Here is an 18,327-nt window from a genome sequence, read left to right as displayed (position 1 = left end):
TATAAACTATCAAAACTATTCTGTTTTCATATTTGGCTATGGAAAGTATACAAAATATAAGGCAGTATAAGAAAGATTGATATTACAAGAAAGACAGGAGAAAAAATAATATCCTTTACAAAATGACAAACTGTGCCTATGTTTTCAGTCCCTACCCAGTCTGTTTACCTGTGCATTACCTGTTTGGTGCCAGCTCTATTGATCACGTGATAGTAACTGATCTTGTTCCCATATAAGGAATATATTTTGCATGAGCCTTTCATTGGCTTGTGTTTCATTGTTAATGGTGTGGGGGGCAGGGAGGGATTTTATTGGGAATCCATACTTTCTAACAACACATAGCAAAATTTATATAGTAAGCACACATTTTTATTTTTCTACTTGATTTCTCCTTTTTCCTGTGTATTGTCTGTATCTTACTTTTGTACCTTAAACCATTTGTGCATAGACCTTTATGGTAAGTCTAGATTTTTTCACAACAAAGAATAATGAACTATATGTGAAATATTAGGCTATCTATTTATATTAAAATCAACTGTTTTTACTGGCTTCCAGTTCTCTACTACAGCATAGTATACGCAAGTTGGTGTCTTGATGTTTGACTATCACTGCTGAACAATTCAATGGCCTGTAACTTTCTGGTGGTTTTTAACAGTTCATTTTCTTCACAAAGGAAAGGAGGGACTTCCACTGCCCATAGATCTCATGCATGGCTGCTAGCATTCTGGCCATGAGCTTTGTTGGGCTAGTCAAGGACTGAGAAAGAGGAACACATGTCTCAGTTAAATATATACCTTTCCCCTTCCTTTCTCCAAGCACAGGCACTTGTTATACTCAGCACTTTGAATACGTCTGCTTTATTTGTTTTTATTATCTATTTCGATTTTGGTCCCATTTCTGTATGTTCATTGCTACGATGCAGAGTCTAATGCAGAAACATGGTCTCTGGAAATATTTGTCCAACAGAGAAGAAAACAAAGTGCGGTACTCATTTTGATGAAACCACTGAATTTGGACAAAGGTAGTATTTTGTTCACCCCTTGCATGTTTTATGTCTGCTGTCTACTAGGTGCGGTACTGGAATAATGGAGGAGAAGAAGAATCATCCAGCAAGATAAAAGTGACAGGAAATGAGACATCAGCCAGGCTCCGGGGCCTGAAGAGCAATCTGGTGTACTACACAGCTGTCAGGGCTTACAACAGTGCAGGGACGGGCCCCTTCAGTGACGCAGTTAATGCAACCACCAAGAAAACTCGTATGTACATTTCCCATTGTTTCGAATATCAAAGAAAATAGCCTATTTTAAGAACAAGAGCCTCCTTTATCATTTGAAATGGGTAACTCAATTCATTAGTCCCATGGAATGATATAAACCTACCACCAAAACACAAACCCAGGGCTCTACATATCAATCTCTAGGATTGCCCTAAATCTTTCATTTTAGCTACAGCCTTCCATGCAAAGATGAATAAATGATTCCTTCAAAAAAAATCAACATGTAGTTGTTTTGAAAAATGTGAATGGCTTAGTTGGTCTTAATTGCATGAATTATTAGTTCCCCAGAGCTTGGAGGCTATTGATAAGCATCAGTAAGCCAAAATTAACAACAAAGAATATAGAATATGGGGGCTGGTAATGTTGCTTAATGGTAGAGTGCTTGCCTAGCATGCAGGAAGCCCTGGGTTCTATTCTTCAGCACCACATAAACAGAAAAAGCCAGAAGTGGCGCTGTGGCTCAAAAGGTAGAGTGCTAGCCTTGAGCAAAGAGAAGCCAGGGACAGTGCTCAGGCCCTGAGTCCCAAGCCCCATGAGTAGCCAAAATAAAAGAAAGAAAAAAAAGAATATAGAATAGGGTTTTTTTCTATTCTCTTTCTCTTCTTATATTATTTAAAAGATGCAATGTGTTAAAAAGTGATCATCAAGGGGCTGGGGATATGGCCTAGTGGCGAGAGAGCTTGCCTCGTATACATGAGGCCCTGGGTTTGATTCCCCAGCACCACATATACAGAAAACGGCCAGAAGTGGCACTGTGGCTCAAGTGGCAGAGTGCTAGCCTTGAGCAAAAAGGAAGCCAGGGACAGTGCTCAGGCCCTGAGTCCAAGGCCCAGGACTGACCAAAAAAAAAAAAAAAAAGTGATCATCAAAAACTATGGTCCACATGGATACTTTAAAATATTAACCAGAGAAGTCAATGTTACCTTGTAAGTCTCTGAATATTTATTATGTCTGTAGTTGGCAAGTAAATTCATAAGCTGTACTGAGAAGTTAGTGAGCCTACAAAACAATCAGCGATAGGTATTTTGGAGTGTCCCACAAATATTTTAGTTAAATTGATAGCATTGCATTGTATTGTATTGTATTGTATTACTGCATTCCAACAACGTGAGCCTTTGAGTTGTTATTGTGGTCTTCGTAGCTGATGGTGACTGACAGTATTCCATATCGCAAGTACTCTGTGCTCATTCCCTCCCAGTTTCCATTGCAAAGGTGAGGGAAAATGACGCATAGGTAGCTTTAGCATGTTGATTGACATTCAGGGCTGCAGATAGTTACTTTCTTAAGTCATTTTCAAAATATGCATGATTAACTTGCTTTATGTAGGAATAGACTACCATTATGCTTGATTTTTAATCACATTAATGCATTTATGCGTGCCTGTATCATGTCCAAATTTGTTTGAGAGCCTATACTTAGTGGCTGAAAGTGCAATGAACTCCAATATTAGAAAATGGAATGTGATGGGACTTTGCTATTGATAGTTTAAAACATAGATAAAAGCCTACTGCTTGAGATGTTAACCAATGCTAATTAATTGGGAGTTTTGCATTTTTATCTCTGAATTATATACAGGGGAAAAAATGTGTGGCTAACAACTTGTTAGTTAAATGAGCTTTGCAGAGCAATGGTTCATCAGGGAAAGACTTTAATCCCTTAAAAACATCTGTTTGTAAGCAACCTACTAGTATGAGGATTTAACATTATCTTTACCTAATTATTATGGGAATTCTGACCCAAACTTTTATGTATAACATATAGTTGCTGTTAAATCATGGAGTATATTGATTTGGAACCACATAAATATTCTATATTTACAACTTTTCACTAAATATTATTTGCTCCCCCAGTAGTATTTTTGAATTATAAAAGCTTAAATATATATCATCACTTGTAAATTCAAATCATAGCCTTATGGACAATTCTGAGTGCAATATATATATACAAGCCAGGTACTGGTGGCTCACAGCCATAATCCAAGGTACTCAGGAGGCAGAGATCTGAGGATCCTAGTTTCAAGCCAGTTCAGGCAGGAAAGACTGTGACACTCACCTCCAAAAAAATACTCAAAAAGTCAGAAGTAAAGCTGTGGCTCAAGTGATAGCGCACTAGCTTTGAGCCAAAAGAAGCTCAAGAACAGTGTTCAAGCTCTGAGTTCAAGCCCCAGGACCTGTGCCAAAAAAAAAAAAGCAAACAAATGTGTCTATTTATTCTGACATAACAATCAATGCAATCGATTGAGCCGTGGTTGCAAGACATCATAGTAGCCTCAGAAGGACCTAGTGAATTGGGAAGACCAAAAGTAGGGAGCAGGCTGGGAATATGGCCTAGTGGCAAGAGTGCTTGCCTCGTATACCTGAAGCCCTGGGTTCAGTTCCCCAGCACCACATACACAGAAAACGGCCAGGAGTGGCACTGTGGCTCAAGTGGCAGAGTGCTAGCCTTGAGCAAAAAGAAGCCAGGGACAGTGCTCAGGCCCTGAGTCCAAGGCCCAGGACTGGCAAAGAAAAAAAAAGTAGGGAGCAACCAGTTATAGGACAATGGGGATATAATGATAACATGCAATGAATGAAGCAAAAAATTTTTTTAAGCAAAACTCTTTTATAACTTAGAGATAGCATATAAATACTGAATCTAAAGTAGAAATTTGCATATAACAATGATGATGATGATAATTAGGATATTAATGGCCAGCCAGTGAGTAATTTCCAGCCATGGTTGTAAGCCCTTTTTATGTATTGATTCTTAATTCTCACAGCAACATCATGGCTGGAAGCTATTAGCATCCTCACTTTAGAGATGAAAAGGCTGAGGCCATGAAGGTTATAGAACTTTACAGAGATGTCAAAGCCAGTAACATTGAAGTCATCCAAATACCGGCATAGTTTTAACCACTGTTACATTCTCAAGAAACCACATAAGCAAAATCTTGACGACTTATTTAATGCCAGTATTTCTTGTGATTTAGCTCTTGTGATTGGGGACTAAGTAAGGTGTACAAAGATAGTTCTTTCATGCCGACAGGGGCTGTAATTTGATAGAATTTCAACAACTATAGTACATAAAAAAAATCTTGGACTTAATGTACTCTCCTCATGTGGTTCATCTAGGTTCTGCACATTGATCTGTCAATGATAAGATAAAGGTTGTTTTTTTTTTTTACAGTTAGTGAGAAATTCATATGGATCATTAAAATGTTTCATCACCTTAAATTTGTCTAGAATGATCATGTGCTAATTTTAAAATTATTAATAGTTTCTCAAATATGTATATCAAACTAGAAGTAAAATGGAAGCTTTTAAGGCTATAATTTTAAAAATTATTACAAATGACTTTTAATAATCACCCTAACCTAGGATGTGGTTTTGTCTCCAAATTATATTTAAGAGTTTTGGTAAGGTTCTTGTGATGATCACTTTGAGAGAATTATCTGTATTCCTAGGGTTAAAGAACCAAGAGTTTTTGGTAATTGCTACCTGTTTCAGCCTCTGGTTTGTGAACTTTACTCAGGAAAAGGCCTTTTCTTCCTTATATGGCCCAGCCCATTCCCAATACATGGAAACCACTCCATAAAAGCTGAGTGAATGACTGAATGGGTAAACTAAACCTAAAGAAACATGCCAGCTTGAAGATCTATTCATTAACTATATTTTCTCTTGACTGCACAGTGTGAACTCAAAATCCATCCTGTCATCTTAAACCATCTTGCTGAAAACCTGTGATTCACATCTTCATAGCCAGATTTATGCAAAGCTTTCTATCAGTACTGACTGGAGGTGGTGATTTGTGATTAAATGCAAAATAACCCAAAGATTCTCAGTCAAGTACTGTAGTTTCCATTAAACACTTAATTTTTTATATTCCAATATGTGCACTTCCTACAAGCAATTCTCAATTAACAGAAATCAAAGACGGGTTTCTGTCAGATAGCTAATCCTTAAAAATATCATCCATCTAATTTGCCTGATAAAGATTGGTTGCCAGTGATGAAATCTGCTGATTTCCAAAAGGAAATGTATCGATGGCTTTGCATCCAGAGTTTTCCAGAAAGAATATGGAAGAAAAATACTCTGTTTTGTGTAACTAAAAATTCAAATGGCAGTTTGGGCTATCACTTAAACTGAAACCAAGCATAAAAATAATATCCTCATTATTGAGGAACAACACGAACTCAACTCAAAATGAGTATTTCTGGGTTTTTGTTGCTTGCTGTTTATTGCTTGTGTATGTGGGGTTTATTGTTTGTGCATGTGTGTGCTGACAATGGGGCTTGAATGCAGGGCCAGTGTACTATCATGTAGGGTTTTTCCTGAAGGCTAGTGCTCTATCACTTTAGCCATAGCTCCAGTCCTGGCCTTCCCACATTTTTGTGGTTAATTGGTTATGAGTCTCATGGATTCCTGTCTGGACTGGCTTTGAACTGCAGTCCTCAAATCTCAGCCTCCTAAGAAGCTGGAATTACAGGCCTGAGCCACCAGATCCCAACTTTAAACTGCTTATTTCTAAAATTAAGATCCTAATCATACCCTCCAACTATCTAAAACCTATCTCTTCTATAATATCTTCCATTTCCTCACCTTGAACCCCACTGTTTCAGGCCCCATAGCTCAGAGTTACCCTTCAATCTTCTCTTTCACTCAGACCAACAACTGGTCCAGAATCTGGCTTCTGAATTTATCAAGAAATTGCCACTTCTAGCTGCTTACGTCTCTCTGGTGGATCAGGATTGTGAACACTCACTAGACTGTTCCCTGCATTCCTTCTTCACACCAGAGTGGTCCTGAGCACCATTCAGAGTGAGTGTGTGTATGTGTGTGTGTGAATGTATGTATATATGCACACATGCATATATATATATGTATACATATATACATATATGTATATATACATATATAGCTGCACTTATACAGATACATGCATAATTGATATATACATATATGTAATATATATAGGTACATGTTGATAAATTCATATATATGCTATGTGTATATCTATACATAAGTACACATATATGATGACTTCCTCACCTCTAGGTCTTCATTCAAATACAATCTCATTGTATTTGAATTTTTTTAATTGTATTCCTACATCTCCTGGAAACCCCTATCTCCCTTCCTACTCTATTCTTGTATTCCTAAGAGGCACCACACACACACACACACTGTTGTCTTCATTCATTGTATTACTGTCTTCCCAACAGCTTCAAATGGTATGGCAGTTCAGAGAAGAGATTTTTATCTGGTTTTATCACTGGTATACTGTTGTTGAATTCTATCTCCATTGTCTAATCAGTTGTGCGTTCAGAAAGTATTTTTAGGCAAATAGTGACCATCTCCATCTCGTCTCTTGGTTTTCTGTATCATTTTAACCTAGTTCTCCATTCAGAGTAGCAAAATTGCCACAGTACTTCAATGGCTATTTTCTGTCAGTCAAAAATTCAGGGGATGTTGGCATCTTCACAGTGACAGTTATTATACTCGAAACTAAGTTGGTTTCTCATTGGCTCTTCTCAGGCTAAGGTCCATATGAGAAACAATGGTGATCAGTTAGGAAAGACTTCTTGGCTTGTTTTGAATCACATGTGCAGACCCCAGTAGACCAAGAGTACCTTTCTTTTCTGCCTTATTATGGCACATGAATGTCCACTTGAGAAAATTGTATAATATTGAGTGGTACAGTCAGTCTTCACATTTGATGTCTTGCTTTTCCAAATGGAAAGTTCATCCATGGAAGTTAAGCCAAAATCAATTTAAGGAAGCCAATTAAATATGTCCTCCAAAAGTGAAAATGAAATATAAATAAAACAGCACTAAACAATGAGTGAATATCTCATCCGTTATTAATAAAGTGAATATTTCTGCCTGATACCTTGTTTAGAAATTGTAAAATTTTCAAATATACAATTTAATTATATACTCATCCACTTTCATGTGTGGCTTAGTGTAATGCAAGATGTCTAGATGTTTTATTTGTAATTTACCTTATTTCGCCACTTATGCAGTTACTCTCTACTGATATGCACTTAATATTTTTCATTTAAAACTAATTTTAATATCTTTAGCAGATCTAGGATTAAAAAAGAAGCTAACTTTGTATGGGGCCAGAGAAACAGTGTCATTGTTATAAGAAGTTTTCACACAGTGTTTAACAATAAGAACTAGTACTGTGAAATATCTGCCAACCACTCTCTTAGATACTTGCAATCTCTGTGATTATGTTGGGTTTGCTCCTGGTTTTTGATGTAAGCACTGAAGTGATATTAAAAATGAGACAGTCCCAGAATCCACCTTTCTCTACAAACTACTAAGATAAAACAGGTATTTCACTCTACATGATTAAATGTCAGTTGAGGTTTTTTTCTGTGCCATGCCACAAATCTTCCATCGCCACTTTGCATCTTGAAAGGCATCCTTGGGTTTACTAGTGCTTCTTTGTAGTTATTACTGGCATCAACCAACTTATTACCTATTCAGTAAATATGGAAGAAAGATAAAAATTCATTATTGAACTTTGCTAGAGTTCACACAGGAAGTTTCCACAAATAGAGACTCAAGCCAATCTTCTAGCCAAGTTTTTATACTACATGAACTTTATTTTATAAGACCTGTAGAACTGCTTTTAAAAATCTATCTTATTTGCCCCCTGGAATCTTCTAGAACATGGTAAATGTCCTGTTTTTGTTATTATAATCTAAGGAAAGAGAACATTTGGTCATGGAAATCATTGGCATGAAAAACAAAGGAAGACTTTACTTGGTGTTACAGGGTTGAATCTCAGAGCCAATCTTTTCTGTGTTTGGATAAGTCAAAGAGTGGATATTTGTGTTGTATTTTGAAGTATTTAGTCAATTTCCTGTAACATGAAACATTAACTACATTTGTACTTGTTACAAAGATTCCAAGACAATTTCTCTCATCATTAAATAGAGAGTGTCTTGTGGTTATTTGATTATTACAACTTAGTCAAAATGTTGATCATCTCAAGTAGTGTCCAAGTGAAATTTGTACTTTTCAGCTACTGGTGATAACATTGACTTCCATGAAAGTCATCTTATTACCATCCAGTAGCTAAGGCACAGAGTCAAGAAACATACTGAGTTTTGTATAATTAATCACAGCAAGCATATGTTCTGCAAGTTTCATATTTTCAAAGTTTCGTGCTTTGCTCTTACCACTACAGAGACAGAGCTTCACCCTTGAGAATGCCATGCAATAGTGTTTTTCCAGGAAATTATGTGTGTATGTGTGTGTGTGTGTGTGTGTGTGTGTGTGTGTGTGTGAAAACATCTCCTGTACAAAATTTGAGAAAGAAGTTAAAAAACTCATTCATAATCCTGGCACCCATGAATGCAATCATAAAAATTCACTATTAATATATTATTTATCTGTTTCCAGACTTACATTCTGTAGATTAATTCTCTTACACAATAGTTTTTTTTTTTTTTTTTTTTTGGCCAGTCCTGGGCTTTGAACTCAGGGCCTAAGCACTGTCCCTGGCTTCTTTTTGCTCAAGGCTAGCACTCTGCCACTTGAGCCACAGCACCACTTCTGGCCATTTTCTATATATGTGGTACTGAGGAATCGAACCCAGGGCTTCATGTATACAAGGCAAGCACTCTTGCCACTAGGCCATATTCCCAGCCCCCACAATAGGTTTTGTTAAATATAGTTACTTCTATATCATAACCATGTACATGATATTTTATTGGGATAATCATATGACAATAGGTCATAATTTATTTTGGCATTTGCTGCTGATAAATATATTCTCAATTTTATCCAGTCATCCTAACATCACAGTGAACACACATATACAGGCAGGCACTGGCCAAGTGAAAGCCATGAAGGTGATCTTGAAGAGTCTCAAACAAACCAAGAATGAGCACTTAAAACCTGATAATGCCTAAATACTATAATCCTGGCAACTTGGAAGGGTAAGAATTAGAGGTTTGAGGCCAGCCTTTGCAGAACACTTTGCTAGAGTCCAGACCATAGCTGGGCACCATATCACATAAAGTCTGAAGTTAGAATGTTTTTTGTACAAAACCAACTGGGGAAGAAAAGTTTGAGAGACTGTCTCCATAGGGGAAAACCAGACAGGTTAGCATTCATCTGTGATCCAGCAAAGATGGAAAGTCTAAATGTAAGAGGATCAAAGCTCAGGTGGGCCTGGCATGAAGACAACCCTATCTGAAAAATAACCTTAGAAAAGCAGGGTTGGCAGCATGACTCAAAAATATTATCTCAGCCTGGCAAGCATGAGGCTTGAGAGGAAATCCCAGTACTGACATACACACACATACACATGCATGTATATATATATATATGTATATACATATATACATATGTATACGTATATATACATATACGTATACATATATATACATATATACATATGTATATATACATGTATATACATGTATATACATATATATATATATGAAAGAAAGAGGAAGAGAGGACCTGAGGAAGAGAAAGGGAGGGGGGAGGGAAAGGAGATGGATGTGAGGAAATGAGAGGAAAGAAGAAGGAAGGACAAGAGAAAAGATAATGGGGAAGTGGAAGGGAAAGAGTGGATGGGAAGAGAAGGAAAGGAAAAAATGGTAAAGAAAGGAAAGGGGAAAGGGAGTCAACAAAGACTATTTTGCTACAATGCCATCTCTGTTATATAACATTTAAAATTATTTATGTAATGGCATAGATTATTAATGTTAGGCTATAAATCTCATGTACTAAGTAACTTTGGGGTCACTGTTCTCTTTTTTTAGCATATGATAAAAATATAGTTGCTCGTATAGAGGATAAATTTCTGTAGAACAATTATTTCCAAGTATTTCAAACTGTAGGCCAGATATCAAGTTAGGTTCAAGAGTTTGGAACTCAGTCAGCTTGGTCTTGGTTGTACTTAGATGTAGCATAGAATGCAATGTGAAAAGTCCTAGAAGATATTCTACTAACTGGCTCTTACCCATTGGGCTAAACAGAAGTAAGACACTGACAGAAGCAATGTTTCTGAACATCAGAAGAGTCCGATGGAGCCTCTTGTGCCTCTACAGTTGACCTCTCAGTTGTTGTGGGTCTTAGGAAGTTTAAAAGAAAAATTAGGTAGCCAAGTACACCTCTATAATCCCAGCACCAAGATAACTGAGGCAGGATGATCACAAATTTGAGTTCAATCTCTGCTACATAGTGGAAACCTGACTCAAACAACAACCACAGCAAAACTATAATTGTAGGAAATTACACAGATTCACATTTACCATCTTTACCCTTTTTAAATGGCTGCTTCAATACTGTCAAGTCCATTGACGCTGCTGAACAAGAAGTCTTTCCCCCTGAGGCTCTATACCATTGAACAAGCTCCTCATTCCCCTCTACCGTAATGGCCACCATTCGACTCTGTGTCTCTGAATCCCATCACTCCAGGTATCTTCTACAGTGGAATGCTACGGTATTTGTATTTTAGTGATTGTCAGTGTGAGAATTCCATTTCTAAGGCTGAACAATATTCTGTTCCATATATAGACCATGTTTTGCTAGCTAGTCATCTGGTGATGGATATTTAAACTTGGTTTGTATCCACTTTTTTGGCTAGTATAATAATGCTTCTATGAACATGAGTATGAAACTTCTTTCATAACTTGCTAAGTCCAGGTGACCCCTTAGTGCAATGCAAGGTACCGAGGATTGAGTTTATTATGTAAAAGCATTTTCTGCATACATTTCATATTGGAAATGTATGCTAAGCACTAGTTGCTAACAGGGAATCTTGAACATGGAACAAAGTTTTACCTGAGCCAGCATTACCCAGATGGTGTTTTTCTTACCAGTGCTATTAAGACAGATAATTATTAAAATGACTCACAAACATCTTAATGATTTTTTAATAGTTAAGGGGAAATATTCACTTCATTTGTCCTATAGAATAATGCTAAAATGTAAGTAAGCATATCAAGGTCATTATTGTGTGAATAAAATTTCTTGGACTGAGACTAAAATGGATGTTTGGGGGGATTGTTATGACAGTTTTTAAAAACAGAGTAACAAAAATGATACCTGGCTATCTGAGAAAAATGATATAATTCCAGAAGAGCAATCAGGCATAAAGCAAACTTCTTTTATTTTTCCTTTGCTTTCCTATTTCCTGGTTTGTTTTTCTTTATGTCGTTACAAAAAGCATTCATTTCTGACTGAAGTCATCTATTTGGGGACTTGGACAAGATAAACCTCAATTTATAGTCATTACTTCTGCAAGCCTGGTGCTGAAACTCCAACTTTCTCTCACCTCTAAGCACACATTTTCTGGCAAAACATACCCTGCTAAAGTATATTATCTAAACTATGCCCAAGCAAACCTGTTCTTTTTTGGGGGGGGGGCAATCACGGGGGCTTGAACTCAGGGCCTGCCAGTTATCCCTGAGCTCTTTGCTCAAGGCTAGTGCTCTACCACTTTGAGCCACAGCTCCACTTCCAGTTTTCTGGTGGATCTTTGGAGATAAGTCTCACGGATGTACTCACTGGCTTACATATGAAACTGTAACCCCTCTGTACTTCATTTTGACAATATAGAAATTTTTTTTTTTTTTTGGCCAGTCCTGGGCCTTGGACTCAGGGCCTGAGCACTGTCCCTGGCTTCTTCCCGCTCAAGGCTAGCACTCTGCCACTTGAGCCACAGCACCGCTTCTGGCCGTTTTCTGTATATGTGGTGCTGGGGAATCGAACCTAGGGCCTCGTGTATCCGAGGCAGGCACTCTTGCCACTAGGCTATATCCCCAGCCCAATATAGAAATTTTAAAAAAGAGTCTCATGGACTTTCCTGCCTGGAATGGCTTTGAACCATGATCCTCAGATTTCAGCCTCTCCACTAGCTGGGATGACAGGTGTGAGCCTCCAGCACCCAGGCAAATCTGTTCTTTATACTGATTGCTGTCAGCCTTAGGGAATCACAGACTGGGGAACAGCACTAACAAGTATGTTTTCCTGTCATGTGCTGAGCATGCAAAGGTGTTCATTAGTAGTTCACCCCTGAGCACCTGCCATTATTCTTCCTTTCTTCTATTTTAATCACAGTCTTAGCTGACCTAAACTCATTGTTACCATCAGATAGACACATTTCAAGGCAACATAGAATCATGTTGAGGGTACAGTAAACACCAGAACTCCTTGTTTGATGTTATTTTCCCATCGTTAAGTCTGGCTGAATTTCCCTCATGGTGTAAGTCGATAAGATTTGGAAATTCTTCTAGAGAGACAATCTTTTATATGATTTTCTCATTAAAAATTCAGTTCACCAAATCACATCCTGTGCCAAAATCTAGACTTAGCAATCTATGCCAGCACTGTTTGGAGAAGTGGTGCTGTTGACAAATGAGTAGTATGTTGGTTGCTTTGCAATCATTGATGAAGTAAATATCCTGTGTCCCATCTATGTTGATATTAACAAATGGCATTGACCACCAACCATCCCACCCTCTTCCTCACTTCCCACATGAGTTTCCTGTCTGGTATTCACCAGAGAGAGCTAAGCTATGCATCCAATTCATAAGCTCCAGCGTGTTTCATTAATTCTGTCCTGTAATTCTCATTAGCTTTCTAGTGTTTTTGCCCAATTTTTCTCAAAAATTGATTTAAACTGGGAAAACGGAGACTTTAAAATATGGACTCACTGCGGCAATCTTTCAATGTGTGTAGCTTGATCCTTCATGAAAATAAATCTCGGTAAGCCTTAGTTTTGATTGCCTCCCATTTTTGCTCATTTCATCATTGAAGACTGGCTTTAAAATCAGCCACACTTCCATTTTATGCAACTTGAATCTGCTCCTTTGGCAATGTGTCCCAGCCTCGGTAGGAGTCAGGACAAGCCACACTGCCCAGTACTCTGGGTGCCTTCCCTTCTCTAGCAATGTTTTCAAGGGGACCTGAAATGTTATGGGTGCAAACTGACCCAAACACTGTGATGAATGGGATAAGCTGGATTTTTCTCACAATTGAGGAGGAAATACCCTTTTAATTCGCATAGTGTGATTAAAGGAGGATATTCTTAGGAGAGTGTCTCAAAGGTTCAATAGCTAGCTATGTGCATAAGATCATATAAAATACTTATCAAAATGAACTCCTAGCTACTAAGGAGCCTAAGCAAGATGAGGATTGTGGTTCAAAGTCAGCATAAGCATAAAAGTCTGTGAGAGTCCTATCTTCAATGAACCATCAAAAAGCCAGAAGTGGAGCCATGGCTCATGTGGTATAGCACAAGCATTAAACCAGAAAACTGAGGAGCAGCAACCAGGCTCTGAGTTCAAGCCCCAGTACCAACACATATATTAGAATAGAATAGAATAGAATAGAATAATATTCTGTTACTTTTTCTAGTTCTACCTGTACATGATGCATTACTGAAGAGTTCTACTTTGACAGCACCCCTGTGTTCGCCATTTATCTGCCCCTGTAAAATATTACTCTGTACTCAACTTGGTTTTAACTTCTCACTTTGCATTTCCAGCTCCCAGTCAGCCACCAGGAAATGTTGTGTGGAATGCTACGGACACAAAAGTATTACTTAATTGGGAGCAAGTGAGAGCAATGGAGAATGAATCAGAAGTAACAGGATATAAGGTAAGTGGGTTCATTTATAACACTTTATTTCCCTGCTTTGGGCAACATGGTTCAAGGGTGGCTAGGATAAATTTTTTTTTAATGCTTATGGTATGGTTTCTGCACTTAATTTTGATACAGGTTTGAAGCTTCTGATAAAGGGTATCTTTCCCCTGTTATCTACTTTTTATGTTTTTCTGGTGGGGGATTGGTAGTCTGGAGTAGTGGGGTTTTAACTTGAGGGAACTGCTTTCTAGGCAGATATTTGGGTGTATGAACCAGATCTCTTCTGCTTTAGTTCTTCTTCAGATAGTTTTGGTCCTCCTACTTCTGCCTCTCCTGTAGCTGGGTTTCCAGATATTCATCACCACAGCCAGCTTGTTTGGTGGAATGAAGGCCCCTGGACTGGTTTTAAATCATGATCCTTCTGATCTCCACATGAAGATTAGCTAGGATTATGGCTGTGAGCCACCATGCCTTATTTTCTGTGATTTATTTTTCCCATCAGCGTCCAAGATCCACACAGGGTGGCTCTGGGAGTACTTCAGCCTCACCAATATCCACTATTGCCCAGCTCTTCTGCGAAAACTCACTCCAACTTCAAGGTTATAGAACTCTGTGCTAATCTATAATCTCAGGCCTAGGGCCAGAGCTGGGAATATGGTTTATGTTTTAGGAATATAGAAAGCTAGACAGCACAAGACAATTTCACAGGGATGAGTTTTGAGAAGCTAATAAAGCAGCCATTCTTAGAAGTGTGTCCTCTGCTCCTGCATTTCAGGTTTTCTATAGGACTAGCAGTCAGAGTAACATACAAGTGCTGAACACAAATAAAACGTCAGCAGAACTTTTGCTGCCCATCAAAGAGGACTACATTATTGAAGTTAAAGCCACAACGGAGGGAGGAGATGGTACCAGCAGTGAGCAGATCAGGATTCCAAGAATAACCAGTAAGATGGTTAAACACATTTTTTTCCACCATTCATGTGAGGGCTATGCATACCCATAGTGAGTAGATCACTGCCCCTCCCCCCTCCCTGCTTTTCTCCCAGCATACCTTTCATCTGAGTGCTGAGAAGGGTTGAACACCAGAGCAATAGGAGGAAATCACCACTGGTGGTTGGAAAGCAAGAAGATGATGACGAGAACAGAAGACATGGAGAAACAATTTGAATTATTATTTGAATTATTTTCTTCAGTCTGAGCAACACCTGAATTTGCCTTTAGATTACCTATTACAGAATTCTCTAGACATTTCACAAAGCTGCTTTGAAACCCTGACACTGATTTCTGGTAATAAATATTGCTGGCTCAAATACATGATGTTCTGTTCCTGTAATCCCAACTCAGAAATCTGAATCAGGAGCATTGAAAGTTTGAGATCAGTTTGATCTATATAGTAGAAAGATCCTGTCTCAAAAACAGTATTTAGATCTTACTATCCTAGTTGTTTGCCTCCTAGAAATTATAGATAAAACTTACTAATCCAGTACTAAAATGAACATTATTAAGGTCGTAAGCCATTTAAGAATCAAATTAAAAGATCCTTTTGAAAAAGTATATTCCTCATTTCAGGAGCTTATACTCACTTTTCCTCTCTATAGATGAAACTTGTTTTCTACAGAAATTACACTTTCAAAATAAAGGAAACAAGAGTTTGGCATAAATATTTTCATAGTAACAATGGTAGGAGAGACTTTATCTTCACTTTCTAATCCCCTGTTTTGAGTTTTCAGCCCCAAAAGAGCCTTTGTGAGTATTTCCTGTCCTCATATTCTGTCCTGTGCATCCAAACTGACTTCAATCCCTTTGCTCCCTGTTTCGATTTATTGACATCAACCTAATCTATAATCCTGGAAAACTAACTCCGAAACTGTTTTCTTGGTCACAAATCACTGGGAGCCGTACTTAAGCCAAACAAACCAAGCCATTCTTGGTAGAAAATGGTAGCTACTTATCTCACAATTAAAGTCTTCAATAAACATTTGTTAAACCTCTTTGAACCGACAAATCCTTTTCAAACTGTATTCACTTCAGTAGACCAAAACAGGAGTTAACTTAAATTTATCATCATCATTATCAATACAGGTTATGAAAAATTTAGCATCTTGCCTCTTGTTGGGTTAACATGAGAATGTAATGAGTGGTCTTGTTGACTGACATAAATTCTAGGCCTCTGCGGGGTCAGACATGATTGTTAGCAGGTTGAGCCTGCTGAGGCAAGTATGGCCTTTATGCCTGACTCTGCAGTTTTGCTGAGCTTGCATAGACTACTGACTGCACAGGGCTAGAGCTTTTACTGATTGTTCTTTTAAAAGATGATGTTTTATACTCTGCACAGTAATATAAATGCATAAAATAGAAATGAGCAGATTTTCCCCAACCCTTTATTCATTGAAGCTTTCTTTTTTTTTTTTTTTTTGGCTAGTCCTGGGGCTTGGACTCAGGGCCTGAGCACTATTCCCTGGCTTCTTTTTCTCAAGGCTAGCACTCTGCCACTTCAGCCATAGCACCACTTCTGACTGTTTTCTGTATATGTGGTGCTGGGGAATCGAACCCAGGGCTTCATGTATAGGAGGCAAGCACTCTAGCCACTAGGCCATATCCCAGCCCCCATTGAAGCTTTCTTTAATCAAGCTTCCAAATTATCCCACCCATTGTTTGTGATCAAGTATAATTGTTTTTTAAAATGATTAAGTTGTTTTTCCAATCTCAGTTAAAGTTACTACCAAAGGAACAAAGGCTGGAATCACATATGAACACTCAAAACAGCACTCGTTTTATAGGTGTTCTTGGCATTGAGCGTATGCTACCTTGAGAATTAAATAGTAATTAATAACTTGTGGCCCTAAGTTAGATTTATGTCAGAGAACCATTGCCTTTTCCGTATCACTCCATTTGGACTGCTGCAAAGAATAACATAGATTTGGTGTCTTCATACTATAGAAATTTATTTGTCGCAGAGTTGGAAGGTAGGAAGTACAAGATTGAGATGCTAGCAGATTCAGAACTTCATCACCATTGGGGAACAGGATTTCAAGATAGGATTATGGAGGAGAGTTGAACAGTCAGCATCTAGTAGCTGTGTCACATTTGGTCCAATACTTATTAATGAAGTGTTTATCATGTTTGACAGATATGGACGCACGAGGATCCACTTCATCCATCTCGATTGTCCACCCTATGTCAAGTTATATTCCTATGGTACTCTTCTTTATTGTAAATGCTTTGTGGTAATATTAACCCTTTTTTAATAGATACTGGAAAGTTTATTGCTTAACTCCCAAAAAGAGTACTTTCCTGAAACACAGTGATTATGCATGGGTTTTTTTTTCAACTCTGTGTTTTGAACTTTCTACTTCATTATAGGTAAAATATGAATATAATAAAAAAAAACAGTAAATCCTTTTAGAGGAATCTGAAATGCCTTAATATTTACTTGATAAACCAAAGGAATTTGCATTATTACATACTGCAGACTTTTGATATAAATGTTCTTATTATGAGTTTAAGCACTGCCTATGATAATGATACACACACATACACACACACACACACACACACACACACACACACACACGGTTTTTAATACATTGAAAAAGCTTGTATAACCTTAATGTTCTCTCTCCCATTATGACGAATTATTGTCAGACTTAATCAGTGTGGTTTTGAAATAGTGATTTAAATTCCCCAAGGGTGGAAATGTATTTAAGTAATTATCCTGTGGGAAAAGAATGGTATGTGATTTCAAAGAGTGTTAGAACATACTGCTCTTGTGCTTAAGAGAAGGAGGTTTGGTTTAGCATATCTTTAAATGGTTAAGAGACTTTGCAAACCATGTTGCTGTATTGTTCCTCTCAATTATTCATCTATAAAATAGGGAGGTAGTAGCCATCCGATCTGCCTCTACACCTTGAAGTCATTGTCAACAGATAAAGAAGGAATGAGGAACATGCTTTATTGCCTCAAATGCAGTGTCCCCATGCTAAATCTTGGCGTGACTTTCCTGGATGACTAGAAAGGTCTCAGGACCCGCCACCACATGTTTGAGACTTGCATTCCATACTCTAAAACAATGCTCCTACCTCCTTCAAAAACAGAAAATTGGAATGAGTGCATTACATCCTTTCTCAAAATTTCAAATATGTGTAACAAAAAAGAAATGTTTCCTTTACAGAGAACAATAAACTTTTAGACTGTATTAAAATTCAGTGGAGAAAATAAGAAATGACCTTAATCTCAACCTAAATATTAAACACATGGCACACAATTATTCATTTCCAATTGCTGATTCCATTGGGAGGGGGATTTTCTCTCTCACACATGCGCGCTCTCTCTCTCTCTCTTTCTCTCTTCTCTCTTGATGTCAGTGATAGATTTTTAATGAAACCTCACTGTCTATCTCAGTGAGTCAGGCAGATGTTTTAGTTCTTAGTTAAATTTGTAATAGAACCATGGCAG

The 18,327-nt window shown here is 37.8% G+C and overlaps 1 protein-coding gene across 1 annotated transcript in view; it reads left to right on the top strand.

The window, feature by feature from the left end:
- Cntn3 (contactin 3) overlaps positions 1 to 17,390 on the top strand; it is a 217,076-nt gene extending 199,686 nt beyond the window's left edge. The window contains exons 19-22 of the mRNA XM_048354886.1: positions 1,070 to 1,256; positions 13,775 to 13,887; positions 14,648 to 14,816; positions 17,003 to 17,390. Of these exons, the coding sequence (XP_048210843.1) occupies positions 1,070 to 1,256; positions 13,775 to 13,887; positions 14,648 to 14,816; positions 17,003 to 17,103 (570 nt within the window). The 3' untranslated portion in view covers positions 17,104 to 17,390. The remainder of the gene's footprint in view (positions 1 to 1,069; positions 1,257 to 13,774; positions 13,888 to 14,647; positions 14,817 to 17,002) is intronic.
- Positions 17,391 to 18,327: the final 937 nt, after the last annotated feature.

The sequence above is a fragment of the Perognathus longimembris genome, chromosome 10 (assembly GCF_023159225.1).
Source record: "Perognathus longimembris pacificus isolate PPM17 chromosome 10, ASM2315922v1, whole genome shotgun sequence".
NCBI classification, from domain to species: domain Eukaryota; kingdom Metazoa; phylum Chordata; class Mammalia; order Rodentia; family Heteromyidae; genus Perognathus; species Perognathus longimembris.
Note: the sequence above shows the minus strand (reverse complement) of the source record. Positions and strands in the feature narration are given on the sequence as shown.